The following is a 13,959-nucleotide window of genomic DNA, read 5'->3' on the forward strand; positions in this document are numbered from 1 at the left end:
AATTTTGGAAGTTGCCACATACAATAATCAGAACATGACAAGAATGTCACAAAAAATTGACGCTTTTACTTTTGACAAAAGAACAGTGACATTTTTCCAATCGTGTTTGTGACATTAGGTGGAGTGCTCGCATCGTTTTAAATAATTATTTTCTTACACTAAACGTAATGAATTAGGAATATATGAATGGTCAAATACATTTGCCTGATTCCGCAGCAAAGTACATCTATTTATTTTGTATAGATTGATATACTGTCGGCCAAAATTAAGGTTTGTTGGAAATTCTCAGAATCTAATTCAATGACGTGTATTTGTTACATTGGTCGTGTCATGTGGATTTATATTAATTTCCAATCAATTTCCAGGCCTTACTTGCTTCAGTCATGCCGATTACAAAGCGTAAGCAATCACCTGAGAAGGAGGATTTAATTGAAAACGGCGATAACCTGTTAGAAGGCGGACGCAGTAATATCAAAGGAGATGAATTAAATATTGCTGTTTTGTTATTTCTTTACACCCTGCAAGGTATTCCATTAGGACTCGCGGGCGCTGTGCCCATGTTACTCCAAAATCGGGGCATAACCTACACCCAACAAGTAAGTGTACATTTTTATGTCAGTGCTTATAATCAATCCTTTGTATGAACTCAACTCATAAAGTCTGTATGTGGTTGCGATACCCGTAAAATTGCACAGAACTGTAATTAAAAACTGTAATGAGATTTCTTATTGCTGCAAATGTGATAAAACTTTGAATTTTAAGACTGAAAATCAGTAATTTTAACATTTATTTTTTTGCATAATTTTGTATTATTTGTTTATTCTTTAGGCAGAGTTCAGTTTTGTCAACTGGCCATTCAGTGTGAAGTTACTATGGGCGCCTATTGTGGATGCGTTATTCTGGCCTGAATTTGGTCGAAGAAAAACTTGGCTGGTACCAGTTCAATACCTGATTGGGATTGTGATGATCATCATGTCATCCAGTGTGACTGGATGGCTTGGCTCTGATGAAGAAGCCCCTTCTATGACGATCCTGACAATGTCATTCTTGTTTTTAAACTTCTTGGCGGCTACACAAGATATAGCAGTTGATGGATGGGCCCTTACCATGCTTAAAAGGTATATAAACAAATAAGAAATAATGCTATATCTATACACTAGGTATTAAACTCGTTACGTACATAGTAAAGTGCTACCATACAGTACAGTTAATCTATACTATTATGTTGAATGTGCTAATAAATGTAATTTGATACACTGAATAAATTAATTGAAGCTTATTGAGAGTCTAGATCAATTTACATTAGGATTAAGATGTTAACAAGCGTAGCAACAATATTTATGTTTATTGTTAGCAAACTTTTGTTTAGGACTCAGCCAAAAAAAGAATTATTATAAAAACTGATAATTCTAGATTGTATAAATTAACTTTTAGTGTAATCCAGTCAAATGTAAATAGTATCACAAATCACGATGATTTTTCTATTTCCTTATCAGTTAACAGTACCTATTTATTTCCGTTTGATATTATTACTGATGTACGTATGATAATCACTTCTCAAATTAGTAATTAATTTTCAGATGTAATGTCGGACATGCCTCAACGTGTAACACTGTGGGTCAAACTGCTGGCTTTTTCCTTGGATACGTAATGTTCCTGGCTCTAGAATCTCCCTACTTCTGCAATAAGTATTTACGATCTGTACCAGAAGACAGTGGTCTTGTCACATTGGCCAGCTTTCTTCTATTCTGGGGATGGGTGTTTATTATCACCACAACTCTGATAGCAATATTCAAGCACGAAGCCAATGATTCTGCGAATGCCAAAGAAAATACTGTGAAAGGATTTAGTGATGTTGTGACCGCTTATAAGCAGTTGTATACTATAATGAAGTTACCGTCTGTACGCACATTGGCTTTGGTGCTGTTTACTGCTAAGGTATAAATCATTTTATCACCGTAGTTTATTTGTTTTCTTACAGTTCAGTTTGATAACAAAGTATGTTGTGTTTCAGCTCGGATTTTGTGCAAGTGATGCAGTGTCAGGACTAAAACTGGTGGAGGCTGGAGTGCCAAGAGAAGATTTGGCTCTACTTGCTGTTCCATTAGTCCCAGTGCAAATTATTATGCCAGTGGTAAGTATTATTCATAATTTATCTAGACAATTAGCTGTTGGCTGTTACTGACGTTTCTATCATGTCCTAGGGGAACTACTTCCTATACATTATTCTGAGGTGTAAGCAATATTATTTCATATCCTGTACCACAGCTTTTATGTAATCAAGAGTAACATACAAAGTTTTCCGATTATAATATTAGTGTATTATCATTTTTATAAATTACCAGCGACAAACCTCGGCTTCGTAAGGGATATCAGTTTTTCCTCACAGTTTAATGGATGTTATTATTAGTGTTGCAAAAAAACTGTTTTTTTTTCTGGGCCTTGTTTTTTTTCAAGAGTATAATAACTCTAAAATTGTTAGGGCATATACCGTTAAAGATATTAATACTTAAGATTACATAATAGAGTCATAGGTTTATTTCTTGAATCTACGGTACTTTCCTGATAAAACAGTACCAAAATTTCATAAAAATATTGGCAACATTCATCGATATTAACGAAAGGGAAATCCCCAAATCATATACCTATTTATGTACGGGGAAATCCCCTTTCGATTTGTTTGTAATTCAATGTTGAAAGTAGTGAATTATGAATAAATAATATTTTGATTATACACATTTAATTTATAATTCAACTAAAACGTAAGCTAGAAAAAAAAACTAATTAAAAAAAAACTACTATGCAAAGTTTTTTTTCATGTTTTTTTTTTCAAGAAAGTGAAAAAATACAAATCATTTTTTTTTTCATTTTACATCACTAGTTATTATACATAAACCTTCCTGTTCAATCATTCTATCTATAAAAAACCGCATGAAAATCGGTTGCGTAGTTTTGAAGATTTAAGCGTACAAAGGGACCTATGGACAGAAATAGCGACGGTTTATACTAGGTAGTGATAATCAGTAGCTTTTATGTCAAGCCAAGTAGGAAACGTAGTACAATGTTATCCGATTTAAATATTAGTGTATTATTCATTTATTATAATTATTTCATTTATATATTACCTTTTAGATCTTAGCGAAGCACACAACAGGGCCGGCGCCTCTCTCACTATGGTTGCGCGCGTTCCCCCTGCGGTTGCTGGTGGGGCCACTGGCCGCTGGTTTAGTGGCCCTCACGCCTAATTTACTGGGCCAGGCTGGCCCGACGTACTCCTATCTGTTTCTGCTCATGCTGCTTTATATCTTCCATCAGGTATGTATGTTAAAATAAGTTATTACTGCCAACTATACTTACTGTTAAAAACTTTACTGTTTTACCATAATTGTTACAGTGTTGGGCAAAAACAAAGTAGACCATAATACTGTTTCTGCGCCATAAAATGCATATTTTCTTGTATTGACAGTTGGCAACACTGATTTGACCAATTTCTTAAAAAGCCTTGTAGTCCGTCAATCTGCGCGGGACCTAATAAAACTTTACATTTCATATTGCTCTATTTTACCTTTTGAATATTTTTGCTACCTTCACAACAACAATGAAGACTATTGTTCTTATATTTTAACCTTTGTATAATATAAGTGTAAAAAGATCTTTGGTTGTTTCAGACATGCCTATACTGCATGTTCGTGGCTGTGATGGCTTTCTTCGCCAAAGTGTCGGACCCTGCCGTGGGGGGCACCTATATGACCTTCTTGAATACTATGTCGAACTTGGGTACCAACTGGCCCAACACTCTGGCACTCTGGGCCATTGACCATCTGACCTACAAGACCTGCTCGTTACCAGCGCTTGCTGATAACACTTGTACTAGCCTCGCTGAAGAAAATGTAAGTAGAATTCTGTAGAATTTGTGAAAATATATAAAATAATAGACTTAAAAATGAATCATTGATAACCTGAAACAAAATCCTACATAGAACAAAAATGTGCTGATATAGTCTAAAAATAACAGTACCTACTGAGTCTGTAATTGTCGATATCAATTACTGCAGAAGTCAATTATAAAACTCCATACAAGTAGCATACCGATAATGTTTTGTTTTTTTCCTGTCCACAGCTATGTAAGTCAGAAGGCGGTACATGCAACGTGCGGATCGACGGCTTCTACATAGAAACTGTGCTGTGTCTAGTGGTCGGCTTCATATGGCTGCAATGGGGCCGGCCTACCATAAACAAGCTCCAACGGCTACCCGCCTCCGCGTGGCAAATCAGCCACTTCAACAGATAAGACTGAATCTCGCTATTCCAAATATGTATATAATGTAAAGATTTTCAGGTACATACGTCTTCGTATTTTACTCAGGTTACCGCTGTTCTGGAGATTTTTGGCGTTTTGCGGCCGCTCCCAATATTATATCTATCCGTTGATTTGAATACTAGAGATAGGAATTTGACATTTCTTGTATGGGGATAATGTCAAATTATATTTTTAGTAAGCGTAATAACAGATTGACAAAATATTGGCAATGGTCATTAATAACAACTTGATTTGGACGAGGAGATGTATTTAATTAGTTCGAATTTAGCAGAAATTTTGTTTGTTTGACCAATAGTATTAATATGATTCCATCTTTCAACACAAATGATTATAGCACAATTTTATTGCAATTAGTGTGATAACCCCATGTATAATTTAGGTGCAGACCTTATACAAAGCAGGGTGCATAATTTGCCTGTTGAGGCTGCAATAGTTATAACTTTCTTATGAATTACTTTATAGTTCAAAAAATATACACTAAACTTAGGGTGCTGTATGTTTTTGACTACCATACTTTAAGATTGAGAAAAAATGTTTTGTTGTTACTTTTGACATGTTTTGCTCTTGAAATCGTGTCAAACAGCCAGTTAATCCCGTATATGTATTGTAATTTATGCGGAGTTTCTACTTCTGTCCTAAAATAATTAGAACCTACCGATTTTTCATTCATATAAATGATGATCCTCAATGAATACTCCTATATTTCAAAGTAAATAAATAAAAGACTTGACTTTTTCTAACACGGCTTCGCGAAAGCTGTATTTATGTACTTGCCCCACTATATAGTATGTATATTTTAGTATCAGTATAGGCATTGTACGCGCGTTTTTACAAAACTCAAGAGTTGCAATAAATTATTCCAATAATAATGACAGTATATATAATTTTTGTATAGTCGTCAGTAGACGTATTTAGGTAGAAGTAAGTTAGTATAAATAAGAATTTTAGTTTATTTTCCATAAGGATGTGTGATTTTATTGTTTAAATATTATATTATGTTGAACTTGATTAAATTAAATTGTTGTCTATTATAAATTGTTTACGTCCAATTCTTACCGTCTTACCACAAAAACTTTTAAACGTCAGTTTATGCCTTGTCTAAAAAAATGACAAATTATGACGTTGACATATGGTTCATTTTGCAGCCAACATTTTTTTAGACAAGTGTAAAACAGGGGTTTAAGTTTTTGTAGTAAGGCCATTAATGTTTAAGTATTACTATATAGCGTTTAACGTCTATGAGTAAGGAATATCATTATGTAGTTTCGTCTGCAGTACAAATTATTATTGTTTCCTCAATTTTCTGTATAATATATATCTTGTATAAGAACTTTTGTGTAAATATGAAGTACAGGGAATAACAGGAATGCAGTAGTGACGTATTATTATAATTTATTTATGTACACATCAACACTTAAAATATACAATCTTTTTAACAACGATGCTGTAGTTCATTTATGTAATTTTGCGCCATTAGTATATGTAGGTACAAGAAATCCATACATGTGAAGACATTTACGTAATAATATAAGAGTACACTTTGTGCTAAGTTATAACTTGCAACTGACATAAATTCTAAAATGTATATTTCTAAAATAAATTCTTTAAAAACATAACCAGCCAGGCATTTCTGGGAAACATTTTCTACGAAAACTATGTGAGGATTGATTATTTTGTGCATTCATACAGTTTTCAATAAAGCATTTTCTTAAACAATTTCAAAAGATCTGGAGTGAATATTATTTTGTTTCACTTTTTCCCAATACCTCAATATATTTTATAATAAAGGACAATGCTCATGAAGTATGAGAATAAAACCCAGGCCCGGCGCAAAAGAAATCTAACTCGAAATATAGGTAAAAATAAGTTATTAAATATTACATAGGGGGCATCATCGAAATCAGTGGCTATATGTGTGAAATTGCTATTCGAATATTAACATCTGCGCCACATTGCTACTCGAGATTTTAGAGGTAACATAATGTATTAGTAAAAGAAACAGTAAATAGATACAGTTGTGGTTTAAGAGTGTACATAATGACATGTTTATCGCAACTTCTCCACTATTCTACCTACTTTTACAAGATAATAAGATGATAGAACTAAAACACGTTATGAATGTACTTTTCATTTTAATAATTAGATACGCTTAAAAGTCATCGATTCTCTATTCCTAACACGACATGATCCAAAAAAATGTTGCGGGATGCGCGAACTGTTCCACATGCTTAGCCTACCCTAAGTTGGGACAAGCTTGAGTCGCATCCCAAAGTCCCGAGCTGTACATCGGTATTGATTTATCTTTTTGGAGAAGCTTATTACATGCCATATTACTTGTTTGTTGTTTCAGATAGCACTTTAATTAAACTATAAGTCCCAGCTGCTCATGTTACCCCTGTAAAATCAAATAACAATTTCACACATATAGCCATTAATTTCGATGATGCCTACTATGCAGTATTTCATTACTTATTATTACCTATAATTTGAGTTACTTTTCTTTTGCGCCGGGCTTGGGTTTTTTTTGAGCATTGTCCTTTCGTTAAACTTCTATAATTCAAAATTCATTTTTTTTTTGTAAATTTTGTTCAAAAAAGTAAAAAAGCTAGAAATGATTGTAACGTTAGGCACTCAATATGATGAGTCGTTTCAGCATTTGCCTTTATACAATAATTGACCCTGTTTGACATCAATATGGCACTATGAAATCAATTTTGTTTGATAATAAAACATTTAATTTGATTCTTTCATCAAATGTTGTTATTTCATTTTTTAAATAAATTATCTAGACTCTAGACCAGTGGGTTCTTAACCTTTTAGTCACGAGGGACCATTTTACCAAAAGTTTCGTCTTGTCGGGGACCACGCCATTGGTTTACGTTCTAGACCAAGTGTTTTCGACCCTCGAAATGCGTTGTGTCAAAAATAAATAGCTTTCCTACACATTTAAAAGCTTAGGACACGAAATAGGCTTAGGTACCACAATTAAGCACAAACACAGTCAAATCCATTTGAGAGACAACAAATTAATGAAACCATAGAATATAGCTGAATTACATTAATACGCAACAAGTTCTTATATGTAGCCTAATAATATCCTTTATAATTCTACTAGAATAAAATTTTCGTCTATAATGTTAAGGCGACGAATTGGTCAACAATAATTCCATAACCGGCACGCGCATCTAAGGCGCCAAAAGGAGTCGGAGCGTCTGAGCGGGGCGAGGATAACAATACGCGCGCTAGCTTATAACTAAAAGTCGTAAGCGACAAAATGGTTTTGTAATTTATTATTTAGAAATGATAATTTGATAAAAAATCCTTCTACAATTTTAAAGAGTATGTATATACTCAACTACTAAAAAAGTTAAGAGGCTTAAATCGGTCCCGTTTGCCCATAATATGTGAATCTCTTTTTAAAGAGAGGTATGTTTGATATATTTTTCTCTGTTATAAAAGTTACCTAATCATGTTTCTACGTCTTAACAAAATAAGGTTTATATCATGAACTTTCAGGTAACCAAGTTGTATTTTGATCCGTTTTGTATTTACTGAGAAAAATTGAGATCCTTGGCGCCAAAAATTCCAATTCGTCCTCTTAATATGTGGGCATAAGTCTTACCCAATCACACTGTAGCTATTTCCGTTACTTAAGTTAATGTGATCTAAGTATCTTATGCACTGATCTACACATTAATTCCTAATAAATAGATTGAACTTTCTGATTCATAAATAGATCGAACTAAAGTAAAATCATATTTGAGATGTTGTACACATTTTTGATTACTTAGCTTAGACTAATCGAATTACATAGTTATGCGATATTAATTATATAACTTAAGTACAAGCACAAAAATTATGTTAATACTCAATAAGTCGATCGCTGTGATAGCGTAGAAATAAGAATTAGATTTCATGATACGCCCATAATATACCTACCTATGTACTCATCTGTCCATTATATCGCCGAATTTTGATCACAATGATTCGTGTATAGATTGTGGCTACACCAATATTCAAGCAAATCAGTTCTAGAAAGCTGGCAACACTAAGAAAACGTACACATTTGGTTGTTTGTAAGTAAATTTAGAATCACGGCTCGCGCCTGGAGAGTTCGTCATCACCTATTATGGGTTTGCGGTCGTCTCCCTTGCTGCCGCGGGCGAAGCGGCCGACCCTGCGGGCGATGGCGCTGGTCTTCTCCACCGCGCCCCATCCGCCGCCGTGACCTCCGCCGCTAGCTGACCGAGACAGCAGGCCCGTCACACCTTCACCCAACTTGCTATGGTGGATCCCATACAGGAAGTATAGGAGTAAACCTAAAAATAAAACAATCGACATAAGCATTTGTATAAGATTACATACCATCTAACAACTTGTTCACCATTGTATATAGGGCCCCGATTCTCCTAAGTTAATAATGTCAAAATCGAATAGAAATCGAATCGCAATATGATCGTAATAGCAGTTTTAACCATATCGGGCATTCTGCTACTAATAAAAGACCAATCGTATTCGATTGACATTTGATTGGTGTGCGATTGGTCTGCTATTTTGATGATTTTAGTCTATACGGTAGTTTGCTGTACAATCATTTTGCAATCGTAAATCATTTGCAGACAAAATGATTCATTATTGAATGACAGAAAAGGATAAAAACGTTTATTTCAAAGAAAAAATAGCGGAATGCCACATACGCTTCAATCGTAATCGAGTCGGGATTGGATCTCAGTTGAATCGAGTCGAACGTCAATAGGAGAATCGGGCCCCAGTTCTCGTTATAGATCGATCACCTTTTTCACGATAAATAGAATCCACATAATCTATACAGAAAAACAAAAACGACTATTGTAATCAGTCAGCAATGTTAATATCTGCTGGTATATAATGAGTGACACCTACATAATGAGTCTAGACGGAAAAGTTTGAACAATTTGGCACGTGAAGTATGATGACGTAGGATGTAACTGACCGAAAGTCATCCAGATAGCGAAGCGGGCCCATGTGAGTGCGTTGAGGTTGATCATCAGTTCTACGTTCAGCATGACACTGACAGCTGGGAGCAGCGGGACCCAGGGTACGCGGAATGGCAGCCGAGTGGGACTCTGTTGATGGGCCCATATTATCACCAGACCTGAAAATATATACGTAAACAAATAAGATGTACATTAATTAGCTGTCTGTATTCACGCTTTTAACCGATGCTAATGAATTCATGAAACAAGGTCTATTGCTGTAGTATTTGGCAATCAGTACGTAAAAACTTAAGTCTTTTATGTAAGTTACACAAAGTACTTAGCTAGAGGAAAACTAATGAACTTAGGTAAGTAGGTACCGTGCGTGAGGTATAGCTAATACAGTCTTTACACTTCCCATTAAGTAACATCTATGAAAGCTTGTTGACATGGCTTTCTAAACGTTACATTACAGTAATTAGTAAATAATAAAAAAAACTTACACGCAACAATAATAAAGCTGAGAACAAAATCTGGGAGCAACGCCCACAACCCAGCCGGCTCAGCTAGGAAGTGATTATGGGCACAAAGGGCAGCTGCAGCAGCCGTGAATGTGTAGACGCAGCTCGTGACCGCGGCACCCGGGGCTCGTCCGCCTGCCAGCGGCTCCAACCAAGCGTACTGCGCGCGAAGACGACCCACTGTCAAAGCTTCAAACATCTGGAATTTTAATACAATATGGTTTTAGTGGTATGACTTAACATCTAATAGAAGTTCATGTGGAAGAGCAGATCAATTCTTTAAATACCTCAGAAGAAGATGAGCCCCCATCAGTAGCCGGGGTGCCGGTCGCAGAACTATCTTCTCGGTCACCAGGCGACTCCAATTGTGGTACTCCGAAAATCTTATCATCTGATGGTGGAACGGGACGGTAACGCAATATGATAACGGCAGCACTAACTATAGTGTACGCTAGCAGAGTTCCTATCGACATGAACTCAACAAGTTTTTCCAGATCGAACAAAAGGGCTATTAAAGCCGACGATAGACCAGAGATAATGAGATTAACAATCGGGATTTGTGACTTGTTGTTAATGTCGCTGAGAAAACCGAAGAGAAGACCATCTGCCGACATGGCATATAAGCAGCGAGGTAGAGAGAAAAGGGATCCTAACAGAGTGGTGGTCATACCACACACCGCTCCAACCGCAACCGCGTACTTAGCCCAATCCGCGTGAACTGCGCCGAGGGCAGCCGGTAATGCAGCATCAGGGTTAATGCTCTGATATGGAACCATTAACGTCAAAGCTAGAGCCACCAAAATGTATCCAAAAGCAACAAGTGCCATTGATAGGATAGTGGCGATGGGAATCGACCGTGACGGGTCTTTCGCTTCTTCACTCGACGCAGAAATACTGTCGAAACCCACGAAAGCATAAAAGCAAGTGGCTGCTCCAGCTAACACGCCACTCACACCAAAGGGCATGAAGCCACCATTCTTTTCAGACCAGTTACCAAGATCGGCGTAATAGAAACCAAGGAAAATGACAAGAGATATAACTAAGAGATTTAAGATAGTAAGACCGTTGTTTATATAGGCTGAAGTTTTGACGCCGACAGCTAAAATAAGCGACGCGACAATACATATTAGAAATGCTAAAACGTCTGGATATCTGCTTAAAAGAGTTTCGTGCATTTCCCCTGTTATTGAAATAGTAGCGTTGCTTATTGCCCCGTCTAACATTGCGTCTAGATACCCGGACCAGGCTCTGGCTACCGAGGCGGCTCCTGAAACAAAAGCACTCATCACGTTTGGTCAAGTGAAATGATTTACCTAGTTATCTAACGAAAACAATGTCTTGTGTAATCTTACCTATCATATATTCTAAGACAATGTTCCAACCTATGATGAACGCCCAAAATTCACCAATACTGACATAAGTATACGCATATGCACTGCCTGCCCTCGGAATTCGAGTTCCAAATTCAGCATAGCAGAGAGCGGCTAAGGTAGACGTTATTCCAGCTAATAGGAAACTTAAGGCTGTTGCTGGGCCGGCCATGTGCCGAGCGACAGTTCCTGTCAGCACATAGATACCAGCTCCAACCATGTGCCCCACACCTGGAATCAATGAAGATTGTTTTAGAGCACAGGTGTAGTCCACTAATGGACATATTCACAAGTAAAGCCTCACATTTGGGGACTCGCAACTGATGGGCACAACGTTTGCTGCTGGGTCTCCCTACAAAATATAGACACAAGAATAATCGATAAAAGCTTCTGTTTTCGACAGTTTTCAGAATTATATGTTCTGCAAACATTCCTACGAGACCAGCGATAGAAATATCAATAAGCTCCAAAGAGGATTAGACGATTAAACATGCTACGCTATATTTTACTTTAAATTGGACAGTAAACTACAACATGCAGCTAGGTTTTACAACTAGGTCAATGGAAAAGAAATGCATTTATGAAGACTCACCCAGCAAAGTGATATCCAAGGTTGTAAGACATCGGTTCAATGGAGTGTCCATCGAGTCGCCGTAGATAGGCTTACGGCGATTCATTTTGTGGCAAAAGCCAGAAAGTACATGGCCCAAAATCTTATGCCTGGCTCCCGGCATGTTGCCTTTAATGGAGAAAAACACAATATAAAATAATTATTAAATGAGAACTATGGCAAAGGCATTCGAGTAGATAGGTAAATAAAGGTAAGGGATGTCGTTGATGTTTGACCAATTTCTCCTGACGACCAAACCAGTCTGAATAAATACTTGAACGCCCTATTTAGTTATATTCGTTGCGATGCAATTGAGTACAACCTACAATATTGTCTACGGCGTAGGTTCTTAAATTATATGTAAGTACCTACCTAGCTATGTAGGTAGTACCTATGTACAATACAAGGAATTACCTGGTAATATTTTTTAATGATAATGATAATAAATACGAATTAATTATATTGAATCTACGGGAAAATAAGCTATCTTACTTACCCAAGTTATAAATGTACTGCGCGTAGAAATTTCTGAGATGGGAGATCTATATTGAGTAGGTTCAGTGCACAGATTCCAACCGCACTCCACTGGCTTTGTAATTTACATTTCATACGTAGTTGTACGACACATTTTTAAAAATTCTGGTCTTATTAACTGTCTCGGTTCACTAGCAATGGTTAAACAAGGTTCTGGAAATGCTGAAAAGCCAGCTGACGATATTCGCGTGAACTTAGTTCTATATTACGCTGAAGATACGACGGCGCGCGCAGCTAATCGATTTCTTGATAGGAACAAATATAGTATGTTTACGCGGTGCATGTTTCGAGGACTGTACCATGAAAAATATGAATAAATTAGTAAAAATATAAATTATGTAATAAAATACACTATCTACAGTGCGCATTTTACGTGCACCTAGAATCCATTCATTACTTTTTTTACTTAAAGGTACATAGGTAATAATTGTAATAAAGAAGGTATCTATTACGTATATGGGCATCTTAGTAGGTATAAAAGCTTACTTAGATAGTCAGTTTTACCTACGCATAGGTACCTAAATTATTCAAAGTTGACGATGTAATATAAGTGACTCATTTCAAAGCATTACAATAATGAGGTCATAGAATCACACCTTTGAAGAACTGCAAATCAACATTCTGTCTACCAATTTACCTGAAATCAGTCCTGGATTAATCAGACTCGTCTCTCAGAACTCAGGTAGGTCCAAGAGTACCTACAACTAGTAGAAGTTTGAAGCAACTGAACTGAGTTTAAGGGAACTGTTTTTCTTTTCCGGCTACTTTTACTCTGATGCAGAATATGGTTCTCTAGGGACGCGGGTCAGACCGCAAGTCACTTGTATGTTGCATCAGTAATGGTGTGGTGGTATCTATATCTATACCTACCTGACAATTAAAAACTGCGAGTGAGGAAATGGCCCAGGTGGGCGCCAAAATCAAACGACTGAAGATATCGGTTGAGCGGCTGTTAGCAAAATAGCGTGGAGGAGGCCGGGGAGGGAAATTTTGGCCAGGAGGAGTGTTTGTTATATGTATATTACAAAATGGCATCATTATTTATAAAACTTTTGACTCGAGGACCGTGTTTTTGTTGGGCGCCAATTTCGCATCTTGCACTTTACCTCAAAACCGTTGTAAAAATAAAGGATAGTAGGCAATAATGTAGCTATGTACCCAGTTTTATGCTAAAAAAATATTTGAAAAGGCTTGAATTGTACCTAACTAGCTGAGTGACCTAGCCACAAAACATTTTCTCTTCTCCGCTGTAGTGGCCTAATTGACCGACCAACTAGCCCAACAAGATTGGGGTAAACACGAAAAATTTACTTGACTTTATCCGGTCCTTTTGTCGGCTTTATGAGAGGGCTATCACAAATTTTCGCGAATTTAAACGTTTTATACGAGTTTTGATGCTTTGGATATAGTCACAATAAAAAAACAAAAATAAGATTCAGAAAGTTTGATCATTTATCTTGAAAGTGTATTAAATAAATATTTTAATTTGTCCACGTACATCAGTAAAATCTTTGTCTCTGCAAAGGATGTTTCATAAAATGTTGCTTTTGGGTATCTTTTGATGCTTCGGTACTCCGAGGATATAGCAATTTAACCATTTATAAAAATGTTCAAGATACAACTATATCTTGTACTTGGAAGTGCTTAA

General features: G+C 36.4%; 2 protein-coding genes across 3 annotated transcripts; one reads left to right on the forward strand and one right to left on the reverse strand.

Annotated features, from left to right (window-relative positions):
- Window positions 1–86: 86 nt before the first annotated feature.
- On the forward strand, window positions 87–6,058 carry LOC124637547 (acetyl-coenzyme A transporter 1). Its single transcript, XM_047174061.1, has 9 exons — window positions 87–270; window positions 366–596; window positions 829–1,118; window positions 1,581–1,938; window positions 2,015–2,134; window positions 3,133–3,315; window positions 3,669–3,890; window positions 4,121–5,373; window positions 5,523–6,058. The coding sequence occupies exons 2-8, from the start codon at window positions 384–386 to the stop codon at window positions 4,289–4,291; spliced, it is 1,557 nt and encodes a 518-aa protein (XP_047030017.1). The 5' UTR covers window positions 87–270; window positions 366–383; the 3' UTR covers window positions 4,292–5,373; window positions 5,523–6,058.
- A 1,871-nt stretch (window positions 6,059–7,929) lies between these two features.
- Window positions 7,930–12,521, reverse strand: LOC124637546 (cationic amino acid transporter 4). 2 transcript variants are annotated; one of them, XM_047174059.1, is made up of 8 exons: window positions 12,274–12,521; window positions 11,760–11,906; window positions 11,472–11,519; window positions 11,150–11,398; window positions 10,085–11,064; window positions 9,780–9,996; window positions 9,294–9,455; window positions 7,930–8,640 (listed from the first exon to the last, which is right to left on the reverse strand). In XM_047174059.1, exons 2-8 carry the CDS (start codon window positions 11,899–11,901, stop codon window positions 8,414–8,416), a joined length of 2,025 nt encoding a protein of 674 aa, XP_047030015.1. In that variant the 5' UTR covers window positions 11,902–11,906; window positions 12,274–12,521; the 3' UTR covers window positions 7,930–8,413. The 2 variants fall into 2 exon arrangements, with proteins under 2 accessions (XP_047030015.1, XP_047030016.1); XM_047174060.1 differs by lacking the exon at window positions 11,472–11,519.
- Between the last annotated feature and the right edge of the window lie 1,438 nt (window positions 12,522–13,959).

The sequence above is a fragment of the Helicoverpa zea genome, chromosome 16 (assembly GCF_022581195.2).
Source record: "Helicoverpa zea isolate HzStark_Cry1AcR chromosome 16, ilHelZeax1.1, whole genome shotgun sequence".
NCBI classification, from domain to species: domain Eukaryota; kingdom Metazoa; phylum Arthropoda; class Insecta; order Lepidoptera; family Noctuidae; genus Helicoverpa; species Helicoverpa zea.

Coding starts and splice junctions, on each gene's coding strand:
- LOC124637547 (XM_047174061.1), top strand. CDS start 384: ATGCCGATTACAAAGCGTAAGCAATCACCTGAGAAGGAGGATTTAATT. Junction 1,119..1,580: donor GCCCTTACCATGCTTAAAAG/GTATATAAACAA, acceptor ATTAATTTTCAG/ATGTAATGTCGGACATGCCT. Junction 2,135..3,132: donor TGCAAATTATTATGCCAGTG/GTAAGTATTATT, acceptor ATTACCTTTTAG/ATCTTAGCGAAGCACACAAC.
- LOC124637546 (XM_047174059.1), bottom strand. CDS start 11,901: ATGCCGGGAGCCAGGCATAAGATTTTGGGCCATGTACTTTCTGGCTTT. Junction 11,399..11,471: donor TCAGTTGCGAGTCCCCAAAT/GTGAGGCTTTAC, acceptor CATTGATTCCAG/GTGTGGGGCACATGGTTGGA. Junction 11,065..11,149: donor TGTCTTAGAATATATGATAG/GTAAGATTACAC, acceptor CTTTTGTTTCAG/GAGCCGCCTCGGTAGCCAGA.